The sequence below is a fragment of the Sparus aurata genome, chromosome 9 (genome assembly GCF_900880675.1).
Source record: "Sparus aurata chromosome 9, fSpaAur1.1, whole genome shotgun sequence".
Classification (NCBI taxonomy): domain Eukaryota; kingdom Metazoa; phylum Chordata; class Actinopteri; order Spariformes; family Sparidae; genus Sparus; species Sparus aurata.
The window spans coordinates 30,904,492-30,921,240 of record NC_044195.1 but is presented as its reverse complement, the minus strand read 5'-3'; the positions used below and the strand labels follow the sequence as shown (position 1 = coordinate 30,921,240).

At 44.3% G+C, this 16,749-nt stretch overlaps 1 protein-coding gene across 15 annotated transcripts in view; it reads left to right on the top strand.

Annotated features, from left to right (window-relative positions):
• tns1b (tensin 1b) overlaps positions 1–16,749 on the top strand; it is a 173,932-nt gene that overhangs the window by 101,381 nt on the left and 55,802 nt on the right. For all 15 annotated transcript variants that reach the window (XM_030427833.1, XM_030427822.1, XM_030427829.1 and 12 more), the window contains one exon: positions 15,687–15,728. In XM_030427833.1, the coding sequence (XP_030283693.1) occupies positions 15,687–15,728 (42 nt within the window). The remainder of the gene's footprint in view (positions 1–15,686; positions 15,729–16,749) is intronic.

Below are 16,749 nucleotides of genomic sequence, written 5' to 3'. Positions count from 1 at the left end.
CCGTGTCAGACTTGGAGATTATTCACTCGCTCTCGTTCTCATATGTTGTGTGTTTAAATGGTTTTGGGTGCTTGTCAAACCAAAGCAAATATCCCCTGCACTTTTCTGCGCTCGCAGAGAAAATACTTCTCGAAAATGTCTTGTTTTTCTTTCATAACGGCTGCAGTAATCAAGCAGGAACATGTTATTATCCTCCGCAGATGCTTTCGCACTAGATGCTTTCTACATGAACACATCTGTTTTAAGATGTGCAGCCGTTACGGGCTCGGCTCTCTTGGCATTTTAAAAAAGGCTGCTCTCGACCTGAGCTCACTGGGTTTCTGAGAAGAACGCCTTTGGACACTTAGTGCAAAAATTCACCAGCGATGCACCCCTCACACAATCTGTCAGCCTCGATATGACGTAAACACTCACCTGTTTAACTGAACGTTCAGCCTGTTCATGCTGCAACTCATCTGCTGACAGCTCTGAAAGTCTCTGCTGATGTCAAGCAACTTCAAGTTCAAGATCAAGTTCAAGTACAGTGATGCAATGTCACAGTACATTTACTCAACTCCTGTAATTAAGTACAGTTTTGACATGCTTGTATTTTACATCAGTATTTTCTTTTTTTAATGCCTCGGCTCCAGTGATAGCCATGACCGGAAGCATTACGTTTTAGGGTTTTTCATCCATCCGTTCCATTCTTGATAACGCAAAATGTCCAGAACACCTTGAGTGAATTTCTTCAGATCTGTAAGAAATGTCCATTTGGACTCAAAGATGAACTGATTAGATTTGGGCGAATTCTCTATGCTTGACTCAAACTGTTAGCTAACACACAGTAGCTCTGGTGATGTCTGTTTTCGGTGTATTAGCTGTAGTTTTGCGGGTAAACACACCAGCTTCTCTCCCGGTCTCCTGCTGCTCCTTTGGGTTCGTTCCTCCTCTGGTGCTACTCTTCACTGAGCGTCTCTGTAGAGCTGAGCTGGACTTTAGCATGAGCTGACCTGCCGCTGCTCCACCACCCGTCCTGTCCGCTCCACCAAACGAGCCCAGAGACACCACAGCTGCGACAGCCAGTCGTGGTGGTGTGTTTACCGGGGCAACTACAGCTCACAGTCCACTGCATCAGCTGCACCGCTGGCTCTTTGTTTCAAACAGCTGCAAGAAAAAGACAAGACTCACTAACACCAGACAGCTACTGAACATACAGTTAGGCAACATGCAGCCCACGGCCAGTTGATTGTTCTTGGCCCAGTTGTGCCACTGTCACCTGGGGATAGCAACCGGGGAAACATTGCCTCTTCGTTGTTTTGGTCGCGGCAGACTTGATTTCTATTTTGCCGTAATTTAACCTTTGTTTTTGTGGGAAAAACTGAACATTAGTTGCTGCACAGTTTCTTTTGATACTGTAGTACATTTAACACAAGATACTTTAAAGACTTTTACTGTCATTGGGGCTCCTTTTACAACTGTTACAACTGCAGTATGACTGCATTGTTTACAATACTGCAGAGGAACATTAACAAGCAGATCAATAATGATACGTTTTTAATCACCACATTTGCAGTCAGACACAATACAGGTGAATATATGTTAGTGTAGCTGTTCAATCACAGACTATGAAATATTTTTGTTCTTCCCCGACAATTATCTGTTTTTTTTTTGCATGAAACCAGGCTGGAGAAAAAGGCAGCTTCAGGCCGTCGCACTGCATTTTATCCCCTTTTACCTGCAGCTTGCCAACAGGAGCCTCCCCAGAGGCTTTTGTGCTGCATTAAAGGTGCTGATTGCTCCCATAAACGCTGACGAGCCGAGGTGTTAAACATTTGTTGATGCACTTTCACCACAGAGGAGACCGGAGGCAGACAAAATAGGAAATCGTCTCTGGCTTTTCAGGATTTCTGGTATCACAGATAGATGTTAGAACTGGTCATTGTAAAAATATGCAGCAGGAAGTAGTTGTTGTTAATGTTGGTGCATATCACACAGATGAGTACATCATTACACTCCTGCGTACAGTATGTGTCACCCACCCCGGAATGACAGGAAGTGGATGATGCTGTGTGTGTTTGTGTGTGGACGTGCAGGCGTGCATTACTGCTGCTTGAGGTGTGTGTGTGTGTGTGTGTGTGTGTGAGCCGTCTTCAGCCCCTTGTTTGGTGAATTCCTTTGGTCGCGGCCAGACAGTGACATGATTTACTGCCTCGCTCAGGTGCAGACTGATTGCAGTATCGACCATATATTAACTTAGTCGGAGAAAAACGCTGGAAAGACGGAGAATCCAGACATTCCGCTGAGATGGGACGAGCTACAAAATATACAAGTTTATTACCGGACGGTAATTCTCCCGAAAGACTCGAATGAGAATCTGATATTTTCATGCAGCTGTTTCTCAGCAGCAGCTGCTACTGTTATCAGACTTGAATAAACGAAAAGTTAAATAAACAAATGTGAATATTTATTGTATTTGTAAAAGTTAATATAATTTTTGGTCTCCAAGTTGCTCAAAATCTAAATAACTAAATACCTTTTTGGCTTTGATAAAATCCACCACAGCTGACTTAATCTCAGGACCATTTAATAGGTGTTGTGGGACCTTATCTCACATGCTTTTTTTGGGCACTTTAGGGACTTGTTATCTGCTTAAAGTGGAAATTCCACTATTTTTACACAGAAATTGCCGACATGTGTTAGCGAGTACTGCTGCGTAGGAGGACAAAGTGGGATAAAGCACTTTGTGGCTCCAGGAAGGAGCTGTGTGAAGTCTGATAAGTTGACTCATGTGATGTCACGTGAGTCAACTTTGGCTTGGGCGGAAATCTACGAGTTTGAAGGGAATCTCTGTCGCCAAGATCCGCCAAACTCTACCTCTGATTGGCTCACCCTGATACTCTTCCCCGAACCATAACCGATCTCATTCCTCATGCCGAGAACAAAACAACCCGACCAACAAAGGCAAGAAATCAGAGGCAGAGTACTGAGGTGCTTGGCTAGAAAGAAATGGGATCCATAATAACGGCTCCAGGCTATATTAGCCGCTACTTGCACAACTATTAGCGTTGGATTTTCGTCGTGAACATTTCAAGGAAAGTTTCTGAAAAGTCAGAGTATGTGTGGAAGAGAGAGGACGATGTCTGGTTGCTGCTGCTTTGATTTTGTCAATCGTGGATCCATCAGTTACACGAGTGCAATCTTAAATTTGTAGCATACTTTTTTAAAAGTTGGGATTCAATTTTGCGTCTTGACTTTGGAAACAGTTGCACAAAAAGAATCAACCTCATCACAGGGTCCTTAACGGTTGTTTATCGCACCAAACCATCTTTAAAAGTTGACAGAGATTCCACTTTCTGAGCACTTTAAGAGCTTCTTGTTCCTTCTGGCTTGAAATCAAACATGTTTGAAGACCGTCGTAGCACCTGGTACGCCGAACGGTGAGGTCGAGACTCGTATCTGCTCGAGCTAGACGAGCTGTCACGACGAGCACAAGCTTGAATTCGGCGCTGACTCAGAAGTTTGTTTGACAGGCAGCGTGTAATAAATGTCATGTAGGGAAGCGGAGTCGTGTTTCCAGACTCACAGATCTGAACTGAACTGAATCGATGCAAATAATAGTTCAGTGATTATTTTAACTCCGCTCGGTCGTCACTTTGTGGATTCGAGAACTCAACAGCGACAGAAATAAAACACCGGAATTCCAACTGCACTAAAAACGATGTTGTAAAATGTGTGTAATTGTGAAACTAGTGGCCTCATGGACCTGATTTAAATATAGTAACCCGCTGGTTACTCACCGGGGTTTTCCAGAGCGAATGTGGAACAAATGAAACAGCCCACTGCGGGACGCTGATGCCAACTGGCAGCCCGCTTATTGTAGCCGATGATGTGTGGTTGGCTGATCCCCGCCAGCAGAGATGATGACAGAAGTGAATACCCCCAACCGGACCCCCGCACTTGGACGTGCTGTAGAGCATGCTGGGAGCATTCCTCAGATGTGCCCTCATGGCGAGGCGTCTCTGCCAGGAAGACGTTTTTATTTTGCTCTGAGCGAGGATGGAGGGAGAGCGAGGAGGAGATGTTAGACTGCACACCTGAACACATGCACGCACATAAAGAAAGCATGAAAGATATGCACACACACACACACACACACATACTCAGAAAACCATAAACCAATCACACCTACGTCATCCAGCTTCTCTTTTTTATAGGTCTGCTGTAGTGGGGGAACCGGGCCAGGACATTGCTGAGTAATGAGTAACTGCGGGGCAAAGATGGTCTAGATGTGGTCCAATTAGCGCTGTGTTTAGAACCACACATATTTCCCTGATGTGTCCCGTATTACGCTCTGTATACAAGCAGCGAGCAGGCGTCCCGTAACCATATACAGAACGAGCCGGGCACGCACGAACTACGCCGTCAAATGTACATGTTTGATACGGAGCTGAGAGGAGGGAGTCGCGTGTTAGTGTTCCTGAAGAGAGCTACGTGATAATCCAGAGTTATCAGGTCTGTTTAGATTACATAAGGCCTACTGTAAGGCTGCTTCCTCTGCAGGCAGCCTCTTCAGAAGAGATGGAGGGACGAAAGAATAAGAACTGAGCGATGTCTTAAACATAGTAGCTAAAGGAACAGTGCACCCAAAAATGAAAATTCAGACATTATCTGCTGAAGAAGCTAAAAGCGTCAGAACTGGGTGCAAGAGCTCGACTGCACACAACGGTTTAAATAACTTCTTTTCAAATAAATTAGGAATCTTGGAGCTTCCGGAGTTTTGGATTACGCTGGTTGATTTTTTTTTTTTTTTTTATGTTCAGCTATGGAAATGTTTTGTGAACTGCTCCTTTAATTTCATCCATTTTTCTGTCATATTTGATACAATTTATGATCCAAATGTAAATAAAAGTTTTTCTACTATCGCCAAACTTTTACCCCTCTATTAATGTACGGGGCTTTTATCACACAGTAACCTAAAATAAGTGGATTCGGTCACGATTTCTTAACAACTTCATTTTAAACTCTCGTCCTCAGACGTCTAGTTCAGTTCACGTCTCTGTTTTTGCGTGTTGTCCATGTTGAAGGCTTCTGTATGAAGTGCTGTTGAATAGACACGTTTCCCTCCTAAGAAACACAAAGAAACCTCATTGTTCATTTTTAATCAAAACACGTAAACGATGAACACACTTGTGGTTAAAAATATCTCGGCCTTGTCAGTTTACATTTGTGCATTACAAGTAAACAGTGGCCTGTAAACTGCAGCTGTATGAAGTCATCCCACTCACTCTGACCCATTATCATAATGGACCAGTCTGCACGCACGCTAGGCTGTAATTCACCCTCTCCACTGTTCGACAGCAGTCGGTGCAGACTGTGGTCAGCCTCAGCTGCTTGGTTATGTCAGGCTTCCCAAACTGGAGTAATCAGATGCCAACATCCTCCTTACACTCATCAACCCTCGCATTTCGGTGCGGTTTCCCTTTTTCACTCGAGTTGTTTTGTTTAATAAAAAGTGCCGGAGAAGAAGAAAGTAGAGGGCTGTAGACTTTTCACACTCAGAAATTCCTTTTCTTTGCCACGAAATTTAGTCTGAACGTCGACAGGCTGCCTCGAGGCTGAATCTTAACGACCGATCGCCAAATCAGTCTCGACTAATCACGACAGTCTTGGTGGGTTTGACTTCATCTATGGCGAGGGAACGATGTGTGTTTAACGATGAGTTATCAAGGCGATTAAGCTCGTTTTAATTTGGCGTGGAAGAGAAACTTGAGTCCAGAAGGATTAGAGTTGTATTTTTCTGTTTTATAAGGAAAAACAGATGAAAGGAAGATTTCATTTCCTCATAATTTATGAATCCATTTCCTTTTGTTTATTGGACTAAAGAAGCTCGGGGGGCGTGGGAGGTATTAATAAAACACAGAGCCTCTTTCATTCGTTGTTTCACTCGTGTCAGGTGAACTAAACACACTGGGTAAGAACAGATCGTAAGTGCGGTGAATGGAAATCATAATGTGAAATCCGAACGTAATGCCACCATCAGGTCATAAATGAAATCTTTCCATACTTTAGTTTGGTTCATACGAAATACCTGCAAATGCAAAAGTCATATAATAAGCAAAAATAAGTAAACACAGGATCAAGAAGCAAACATATGTATGAAAAGGTGAAAAGATGAAATAAAGATGGAGAGCGTAGTCGCCGTTTGCTCAAAACCTCGTTTTTCATACCACATTGCAGACAGCTGCAGATTGCACAAAGGTGCGTTTCACACAAATGTTTGCCGATGTGTGAAATGAGTTGATCTCACAAACATTCAGAATCAGAGCTGCTGATCTGATGCATTCGGATCAACGAGAAGAAAAGTGAAGAAATGTCGAATAACAGGATCTCAACCAGCCGATCAGAGGAATCATTTCGCAACGGCAGTTTGAAACGCGCCGACTTAAAACCTATTCGGTCATTTAACTGCGTTACACTCATAATTGACTGTTGTTATAATGAATCGCTGATTGCACAACACACACACAGCATCTCATTTTTCACATGCACGAGTTCAGTCAGGCCGGAGAAATGAAAACAACAGTGAAGTGATGAAGAACAGTCGACCTGATAAGGCTTGCACAATAGCTTTCTGTTTTTATTCCTGGGTTATTTTTTTCATCATATTTCTCTGTTATTGCCATATCGGGACATGCACAGAGTTTGAATATTAAAAGCTGAGGATAAAAGACTTCAGTTCAACAGGTGTGTGTTAGTCGACCCTCTCCACACACCCACACACACACACACACACACACACCCATATGGATTAAAGCTGCTTGTCAGATGCCTTCAGGGCCTCGCTCCTCTCTCACATGTTGGTTACATAACAGAGCGAGCGCTCATATCAGTGGGAGCAGGACAAGGCGGGGTGAGAACCACGCAGAAGTCAGAGGTGGTTTAGGGTCACAGGCGGCTCAGGGGGTTTTTTCCCACAGCGAGGACCGTCCACTCTCCTCCGCGGCTGTCCTGAGGGATCCCTGGCATGTCAGACGCTCCCCCCTCTGCCCCGAGGGGGGTGGGAACGGGAATAAAACGTACACCCTAACCCTGGATCCACACGGGCCCTCCATCGTCAGCGCCCTGTTTACATTTCAGGGACACGGCTGTGTGAACGCTGCAGATGAAGGAGCACGGAGCATGAGAGAGGAACAGCTGTGTGTGTGTGTGTGTGTGTGTGTGTGTGTGTGTGTGTGTGTGTTATTGAGACTGATGGAGCTGTAGGGAGGGCTGAGCCACAAGTGAATATTATTGCTCGGCAACTTTCCGTTTACAGCTTTGTTCTGCGTTCGACCACAGCGTGCGATCGATTTGACAAAATTCAGCTGCGGTGATACAAAATAATTTGTAAATGTGAAATCAAACAAGCAAAATAAGTTTGTTTCACACATTTATAGAAACATTTTGTACACATTTATCGTGTTATATCAATATCAGAAAACATGTTGCTTCTCTCCTCTGGGATGAGAATGTGTGGTTGTAGATACCCGAAAATGTCATCAGTCATACTTTTTGTTGCTTGAGAGAGAGAGGAGGGTGTGAATGATTGGACTGATTACACAGAAAACTACTGTGAACTAATTCAAACCTTTATTTAAACTGGAAGAACCAATCAGATTGCCTGTATTTACAATGACTTTCATTTGTGTTTTGTCCTGGTTTTCATCGTGAAGCAGGGAGGTACTAAATTGTCCGTGGGCTCGAACACCGTTGATCATTCCAAGAGTTCGGGGCACTAATTATCCTAAAAGCTTTTCCAGGTGACAGCGATCGGCCCGTTTGTCCTCTAATTTTCGAGCATCACATTTGCAGAATTGGCTCCGTGTTGGTTTCGGCTCCAGCGGAGCAGGATTGCCTTTTTAGGCAGCCAGCAAGTGTGGAAAACATTTGTCAAGACTCTTGCCAAACAGCTGCGCTTTTACTTTGAAGGCAAACAAATACATCCACGGTGTTCACCCACTTCCTAAACTGAAATGATCATTAAATTAGACCTTTGAGCTGAACTGAGTGACAACAGCTGAGATTTAAAATGACTTCATGGATTGTACTGTGGAAGACAAAAGCGTCAGGTGAACCATCATCATGTCATGAAGTCTTTAGGTCTGCAGTTTGTGTTTTCTCCCACTAGAAGGCACTGTTGAGTCAGGAGCACCTACAGGTGTCCTGAGTCACATCTGTCTGTGCTGCCCACCGTGCTGAGTTTGACACAGACGGGTAACTCATAAAACCAGAATAGTCAGAAGTATTTTTAGTTACATGATCAAAAATACGAGAGTCACACAGTCAGTTATAAGAAGCCTCTAAGACGGACCAGTAACTGTTCAGGTTTTATTTTAATTTCTCTCTTTCCTAATGCTGTATTGTGTTGGGAATATTCATTGTGGCATGACTGTACACTGCTGGAAATTTCTCTTCTTCTGGGACGTATATTATTCCCTGCAGATTAGGCCCCTTTAATAATAATAATCTAGTGTGACACGGCTTGAAAAATACACATTTATCTTTTCGTCTTTTCATTTCATTACTGGTGAGGAATGCTGCATCATTTCTCATCAAAGTAAAATAAAAAAAAGTGTTCTGCATCATTCCTGCAGCTTATCTGAAACATAAGCACATGAAGACTCTGAAGAGGCACGTCTAAAAACCCGATAAGCTCCCAGTTTGGGCTTTTGTCCAGCATGCAGTGTAAACACAGCAGAGTGGAGCTGGTGCGCAGCCACGCCGCTGCCACTCCAGACGATGGTGTGTGTTTTTTTTTTAAGGTTTAAGAAGGCAATTGTTCTTAAAATGTACAAGGCTGTCTGGGCAGAAGGAGGGGAGGAAAGGGTGAGTGGCGCTCGGCACACACCCTCGGTCTGACTCACACACACACACACACATATATAGACTCAAGGATAAACAGAGAACAACAGCAGAGTTCCCATGTGTGGTTAGTCACTTCACACTCACTGCAGCCAAACTCCACATCACACGCACTGAATCTGAAACATATACAGTGAAACTATGAAAGATAGATTCAATGTCCAGAGACTCAACGACATTTATGTTTGGCAACACTTTATATTTAGGTTGTTGTAATACGATTTAGTTGATGGGTAATAAGGCCCTTACAAGATGCTTATTCAGATGAATATGTGTTAAGGAGACTTATACCATGGTCTGGGGGAATACTCGATTCTGATTGGCTGGACGGTGTCCATTAACCCCTGATATATGGACACCTACTAAGTAGTTCCAGTCAAATTGACTGTTCACCGCTGTAAATCAATGCGCTAGCTGGCGTATCATTTGTTCTCGAAAATCTTGATATTGATTTGGGAACAGTGACATGACTGGTTAGCTAGCTGGTCTTGTTAGCTAGCATACTGTCAAATTATATTTACTGTTTGTCAACCGTGCGCAATGTTATTGACTTTGAATCTTGCTAGCATAGCGTTAGCTTTCTGGCTCATCGCTAAGTGGACTAGAATATCTCCCGCTGCCAAGTCGTATCCAAGGTCCGTCCTATTTACTGGAGGAGTGAACAACGTTTCCGTTGCATAAGAATCTTACAGGAGAGTAATGATTGTTCCAGTTATTAGTCAAACCCTCAGGCGTTACCAGGGAAACTGAGTTATGGCATGTGAAAAACTTTATATTTTGATTGTAAAACGCATGAAAATATAATGAATGATCTGAATCTGAATTATGGGATAATGCCCTTCGAGGTGTCCATAAACAGGAGTTAATGGACTTCGCGGAGGCAATTAACTCCTGATTATGGACACCTCGTCGGGTGTGTGTTAACAATAATAACATCATAAAACACATTTACTTTAGATTATAAGATAATTTTTTTAATGTTGCTTTATTATAATTAATTCATACTTCATTGTGCATTTATTAGCAATTAAGTTTGAATGTAATTGCATCTAAAGGCCGATTTGTGATGGTGGTAAACAGACCTCGTCAGCTCGCATTGCAGTTTTGTTTCTGGGCTTCGAAAAGAAACTGGGACACAGGTCTTGTTTTGACAAGGTAGAACCCTTCGGAAATCTGACCCGTCCGCTATCTCTAAACCACTGTGGCAGCGAACAGCTCCAACAGAGGATTGTAATCTCCAAGAGAAGTATCAGCCATCAGGTCAGGAGGGACGGAAACAGCCGGATAGGTTGGTGTGTTTACTGGGGAAACTACAAGTCACGAGCAACGTCGCTGCGACTGTGACGTTACATTTTTGGGGAGGTTTACATCAGGCACTTATGCACAGGTGTAGATTCAACACAAACGCATGAATCAAGCTCTGGGGAGAACAGTTCCTCAATAACGTTAAGATATTAGTTATTATATGTTTATTAACTATTAGCTGTTGCTGTTGCTGTCTTTAGCAAAAATGATGCCTCATTAAGGCAATAACGTCTTTATAATTCCCATATTACTGCCTAACTATGCTTTACGATGCCTTAGGCCTTTACGAAGGATGATAAATCCCTTTTTTATGAATTATTATCTTTCATTCTTTCAGTTTCACACACACACACACACACACACACACACACACACACACACACACACACACACACACACACACACACACTCAGTTATTGCCTGCTGAGCTCACTGACTGAACATAAACACTGAATCACTCCAACACTCACAGTCAGTGCTGCTGTTTCCTCTCTCTGACTCGTCTCACACCCACGCTCACACACCCAGAACACTGATCTTGAACCGCTCTGCCGTCCACGCTGAGCCGGGCCGAGCTGAACGGGCCGTGTCTCGCGCCCTAAAGATGCACGGCTGTATATTTAGCCGCGGGTCATTTCCCTGGAGGCTCTGCTCTGGGCTGCGTTTATCCTCTCCACTCAAAGGGGGAAACTCCCAGCGACGCTAGCTACCTCTGCTTTCCTAAAGGAGTGGGGCTGTAATTTGGTAAATTGGTCAAAGGAGCCACTGTGCTCATGTGAAAGAAAAGCACATGGTACAGTGTTGGCAGAGATAAAGAGCTGCGGGTGAAAGTCACACTGATATGCTGTACTTAAAGCAGGCGGACACGTGGCTGTGTCCGTGCTCTCTCATCTGCCGTGTGTTTTCACGTGATGGGTTTTTTATGAGGACGCTCGAGCAACAAAACAGAAGCTCTTTAACTCAGATAATCAGTGCTCGTCAGTGGGTAATCTGCGAGCTGTGCTCTGGAGGGGGAATTCCAGTTTATTACTACCTTTATTATATAATGAAGTAATAATAACATCCAGGAACAGCTTAATCATGTGGATCTGGGAACTGTGGTTACTTCACTGAGTCACATGGGGACAAAAAAACACGAGTGATGAGCGGTAAACAAACTTCCATGTTAGCAGAGAAGGAGCTAAACTGACCTACTGCACTTGCCGTAGTTTTGCACATACGGTTGTCTCTCTGAATCGAGGGGTTATCAGCACCTACTCTCAGTTTTACCTCCACGTTAAGTTGCTTGGATCAGTTTTGGTAAAGTTTTGGTACCAAGTATCTCCGTTGTGTCTTTCCACAATAACAGGAAACTGATTTTGATATAATTTAGAGACATTACAGATTCAATAGCCGTGTTCCTGTCAGCTAAGAGTTAATCTTTGTTATATCCAAACATCGTACTTAGAAGCTATTTCCGTCTCGGTGGTGATGCCCTTGAGCAGCCCTCATGGACCACATTGGACGACATCAACATCCAAACAGTCTGCGATAAAGATGTGGAGCGTGTTTGCCACCTGTCTCACATCCTGACTTATCATGTTTATTTCATTAAACAGACGTCCGCATCTTGCAAAATCTCACCGCTCACTTTGGTGACTTCAAAGTCGCATAAACGACACAAATCATCACCAAAAAAACCATGAAAATAAGAACCAGGATCAGTTCGGATCAGTTAAACATTAACAGGCGAGGCCAGTATCGGTTCATTTTGGCAGAACGCAGCTGTGAGCACCTGTTAAAGTTCTGAGCAACGGAGCAGGAAACACTGAGTTTGTTTCTCCTTTCAACCAGAAATCGGCGCGACTCTTTCTCTATTATTACATCTGTTGCTATTTTGCTCCCCACGTCGGAGGAGAGCGGCCCGTTTTTAGCTCCTCGTTGTGAGAACAAACTGCAACATGATGCTCAGCTGACTCGGCTCAAGGTGAAGGCGTCGCTCCGAGCTAGAGACGTGCCAACAGTCAGGAAGTCCATCTGCACACGAGGAGAGGAAGTAACAACACATGAGAACAAAAATGGAAAGAAACTATCAGGTGATTTGATCATGTTTCATCATTTTCCACATCGTACATTCATCTTTTACAATACAAGACGAGATCATTTAAGGAAAGTGGAAGCGATGTTTGGAAATGTAGGATATGTTTATGTTGTTTGCTGGACTGACCTACGTAATTTCACAGTTTCACTCTTTATGCTGTCCAAGTGTAACGACAGCGTGTCCGTTGATTCTTCGGTCAGCTCTGTGAATGCAGCGCCGTCTCGTCTTTTTCACCCGAACACAAACGCACACACACACACATCCAGCGGCCCGTTCATCCGTTTAGACTCTGAACGCGGTCCCGAGCCCTGAGGACTGACCTTGAATCTGACTGTGACGCTGCAAATTCTGAGTTGGCGTAGAAGGGTGCTCCATCTTCTCCTGAGTTTTAAAACATTAAATAGTTTGAGTCCATGAAATGTACGGCCTATAAAAAAAAGCCAAGGCTTTGAATTTTTTTTTTTGCTTAGATAGAGATTTATTGTGCACGACTCGCAAGAGTTGTCGTGATGAAATAAAAAGAAAGTCTTTGATACTTTTCCTCAGTGTTCCCCTTCAAATGTTCCCTTTGAAGAGAAACTGCAAATACTTCCTCTGTGGACTGTTTTGCTGATACACAACTTCCCAGGCTTTTCTCATGCTTTCTGAATTAGTCCCAACGACAATACACACACTCTGACACACACACACTGACACACACGCTCGCTCCGACCATCTGGCTGCAATTGCACAAAGCGGAAACACACATGTTAGAATATCTCACTCTGTCTGTGTGTGTTTTTCTCAGAAGACACACAATAGGGTCTATTTGTGTGAAAATGCCTGCGGCGGCAGATTTTGGCTTCCGAGCGAATCCACGGTCTGCGTTTGGAGTCGAACGTCGGTCTGCTGCGCGCTCGTGCTTTATTCCTGGGAGAAACTCTCGCCTCCACGTGTGTGTGATGTACGACAACACCAACACACCTACACACACCTGAGAAGGAGACTGAGAGAGAGCTGATAGTTACGATCTGACGCTGAGTTTTTCGGCGTGTCGCTGGTCGGAGTGAGGCTGGAGTTTGGGGTGAAGTCGGGATGATTTCCTGCTCGGTGGTTTGCTCTGGGCGTTTGGAGTCTGTATTCTGGGGCCCGCTGAGACAGACTATAATTTACCCTTTGCATTTACTGTTTATGTTCCACTGAAGCTTTCGACAGACGCATCCCAGCTCTCTGTGTGGGACTGTCCTCCGGTCACTAACAGGGACGAGGCTTCCACCATGAATAGTGTTTCTAAGTTACTCTTTCTAACGAACCTTGGATGTTTTGAACATTAAAGGGACAGTGTGTAACGATTTAAGTAATTTATTAACTCAAATCAACGTCTTCGTTCATAAGTAAGTCCTCATTGGTGTACAATTACCTCTGCCAACAATCTGACTTATCCTCCTGAGCGAAGAATTACCTATCTGAATATACATAGCACGGGCAAGCTCTATGGAGGCCGCCATGTCTTTCTGGTTTTAAAAAAACTATGGAATGCCGAGAGGGACACAAAGCACTACGTGGTACTACGTAGTAAGGCTAAACGCGTTTTCACTCAGAGCTAGCTTGACTGCGGAACTGAGAGGGAGCTCAGCGAAAGCGCTCGTCACTAACAATAACAATAACCAACTACATCTTTACCTCATTACTTGAATCAGTAGAAATACTCGACGCTGTTGGGAAAGAGTCCATATTTTGAAAATGAGTTTCTTGTCCGTCAGGGCCACCGTAGCTTCCGGAACGTCGGGTGAGCAAAGGAGTGTTGCAATGTAGAACCTCACAGCTAGATGGCGCTAAATACTCGATATATTACACACTGTCCCTTTAAAGGATTTAGTGACAAATCCCAAAAGATCACCCCAACAAAGTGTATCCGATGGGTGATAAATCATAAAGAGCTGTTGGGATGACGTGTTTTTGTAGGCAAGCTAGGAAGCTAGCATCGCTAACGTCCCTTTTGAATTATTGCCGTAAATAAGCTTCGTGTCTTCGTGTTTGTTCAGTGAGGTAATCTTCACAGATGAACACCACTTTTATTACTGAAGTTAAACTAAGCTAATGCTAGGCTATAAACAGATGACATCAGCGTCGCCACCACTAAGCATCTTACTACACAATTACTATACACGTTCTCTATAAACTGATCAGTGTATGAGTTGTAAAGTCAGGGTTAGAATAGTTTGTAACAAAAGTGGTATTGTAAAGACGGACTGGTGAGTCGATGAGTCGCTGCTTTTCGCCGTGACGACGTTTAAAGTCCCCGACTTCCTCTGTAGTCTCAGTTAGACACTTTTAAGACATTTCAAGAGATTTATAATGACAGGGGCATTTAACGATGTATTTTATGTCGTCGAACAAATCGTGTCATCTCATGGGCAAAAACTCAAACAGATTTCCAGCTTTTAGGACTCTTGGTTTACTAGACCACTCTGTAAAGATTCATTGTTGTCCAGAACTATTAAAAAATCCTCTGTTGACACGTTCTTTCACTGTGATGAACACACAGACCGAAGCTAATTTGATTTCCTCAGTCATCCACCAGTCGGAGGTTTGGTGGTCTGATTCCCGGGCCTGTGTGGTCCAAATGTCCTCAACCAAGATATGGAGCCCCATTCGCTCCCAGCGGCTCTTCCCTTGGTGTGTGGATGCTTATCTCTAGCTTCTGCATCAAAGTGTGTGTGAATGCTGACTTGTGTTTCAAAGCGTTTTGCGTCCACACTTAGACGTTCACTCCCTGCTACATATATATATGACTGATGTCTTCTTTGAATATTTTAAGCTTCATTTAGTAACATCTGTGCCTGTGCGGTAGTCTGCGGTGAGCCCGGCCCACACGAGCTCATGACATCATCGACCCCTCTGATGTTTTCTTCTTCTGAACTTCTCTTTACCTTCATCTTTACCCCCGAGAGCCTGCCCCGTCCATCTGTCTCAGCTTTTTCCCGCTTTCTGTCCCGACTGTCCCTCTCGTCCTCCGTCCTTTTATCTGTCCCCTTTCTTCTCTCCCTCCTCCTGCCTCTCTAGGCTGGATCCTGTCTCCCCCCCCCCCCCCCCCCTCTCTCTCTCTCTGGTCATAGCTGTATATGGCGCTGAAAAAGAGAGCTCCACGGATGGACTCTCCGGTCTTGGCTAATGGAAGTAGCCCTGTCTCTTTGTGTAAATATTTGCACAGAGGGATTATAGATGGTCCCACGCATTCAAGGTGGAGCCCCCGCTCTGCTCCAGGCCACATTAGGGCAAAGAATGGCGCTGACTGAGCGTAGCCTCCACGCGGCGCGAGGGGAGATGATGTGAGGTGACACAACGCGACGTAACGCGGCGTGTTGAGTGTCTGCAGGTGTGAAGTGTTGCAGGTAACCATCTCACGTTCTGTTCTCTCTCTGTGTTTCCTTCCGTGCAGGCACCGAGCAGCGAGCTCCCTCTCAAACATGTAGACACCATGGTGAGTCTCTCTTCTTTTAATCTAATAACACTTTGTCTTCTTTGTTCTGAAGGAGTCGATCAATCTGCTGCATGACGACTTTAAACAGCCGCAACTTTTATCAATAAAAATGCCTCAGAGAGCGTCCTGAAGCACGGGTGTCCACAGGAAGTCCTCTTTGTTTACTGTTGGCAGTTTGGACCGGTCTCATCCGGTACAAATCCAATTTACTGCCCAGCTCCAACTCCAAATGAATCCCACATATCAACGATCACATGAAACACAAAGTACCAGATTCTTTTCTCCATGGTGGCTGACTCAAACTGAAGTAAAGTACATAATAAGTAATAGTGATAAAACAAGACGATTTCTTGCAAACAGCCGATTCTGCTCCCGTCAGGCCCGTTCAGACCGGAGACACGGAGGTCATCGCACCGCGTGATTGGCCGCTGATCTGTGAGCTGATGGATCTGTCAGTTCCGCGTAACGCGATGCGAAGGTTTCTGTTCGCGCCTCCTGCGGCGCAACACGTGCGCGCAGGGAGGTTAAAGGTGGAGGTCAGCGGCAGAGTGCAAAAGGTTCACGAGTGCGACGAGGTGAACAGGTTTTTAGTTACTGTTGATCCAAAGTGAGACAGACACGACGCTGACCGACATGTCGGAGGATAAGTGTTCGTTTTACATGTGAACATTGTGAAAACAAGTGTTTTCCGCACGTATGAATCAAAACTCTGGCATGAAAATTTCACATTTTTATAAGTGAAGTATCTCACATCTCACGGGGAAAGAAAACATGGCACATTTCTGCAAACCACTGATATATTGAACCTTTATTATTTCTTAATGTTCTGCCCTTTTCATCGTACACCCGAAGTTTCTCTGGCTTACGTACGTAACTTAACTATATTAGTACATTTAAATACCTTGAGTTTTGTTTCACACCGGACATGAGCAGCCGTCTCCTGTGTGTGTTTTACCAAACCATCCATCTCAACCTCCTCCGGGATAATAGATGGTTTTGACTCCCTACATCACTCCTGCTC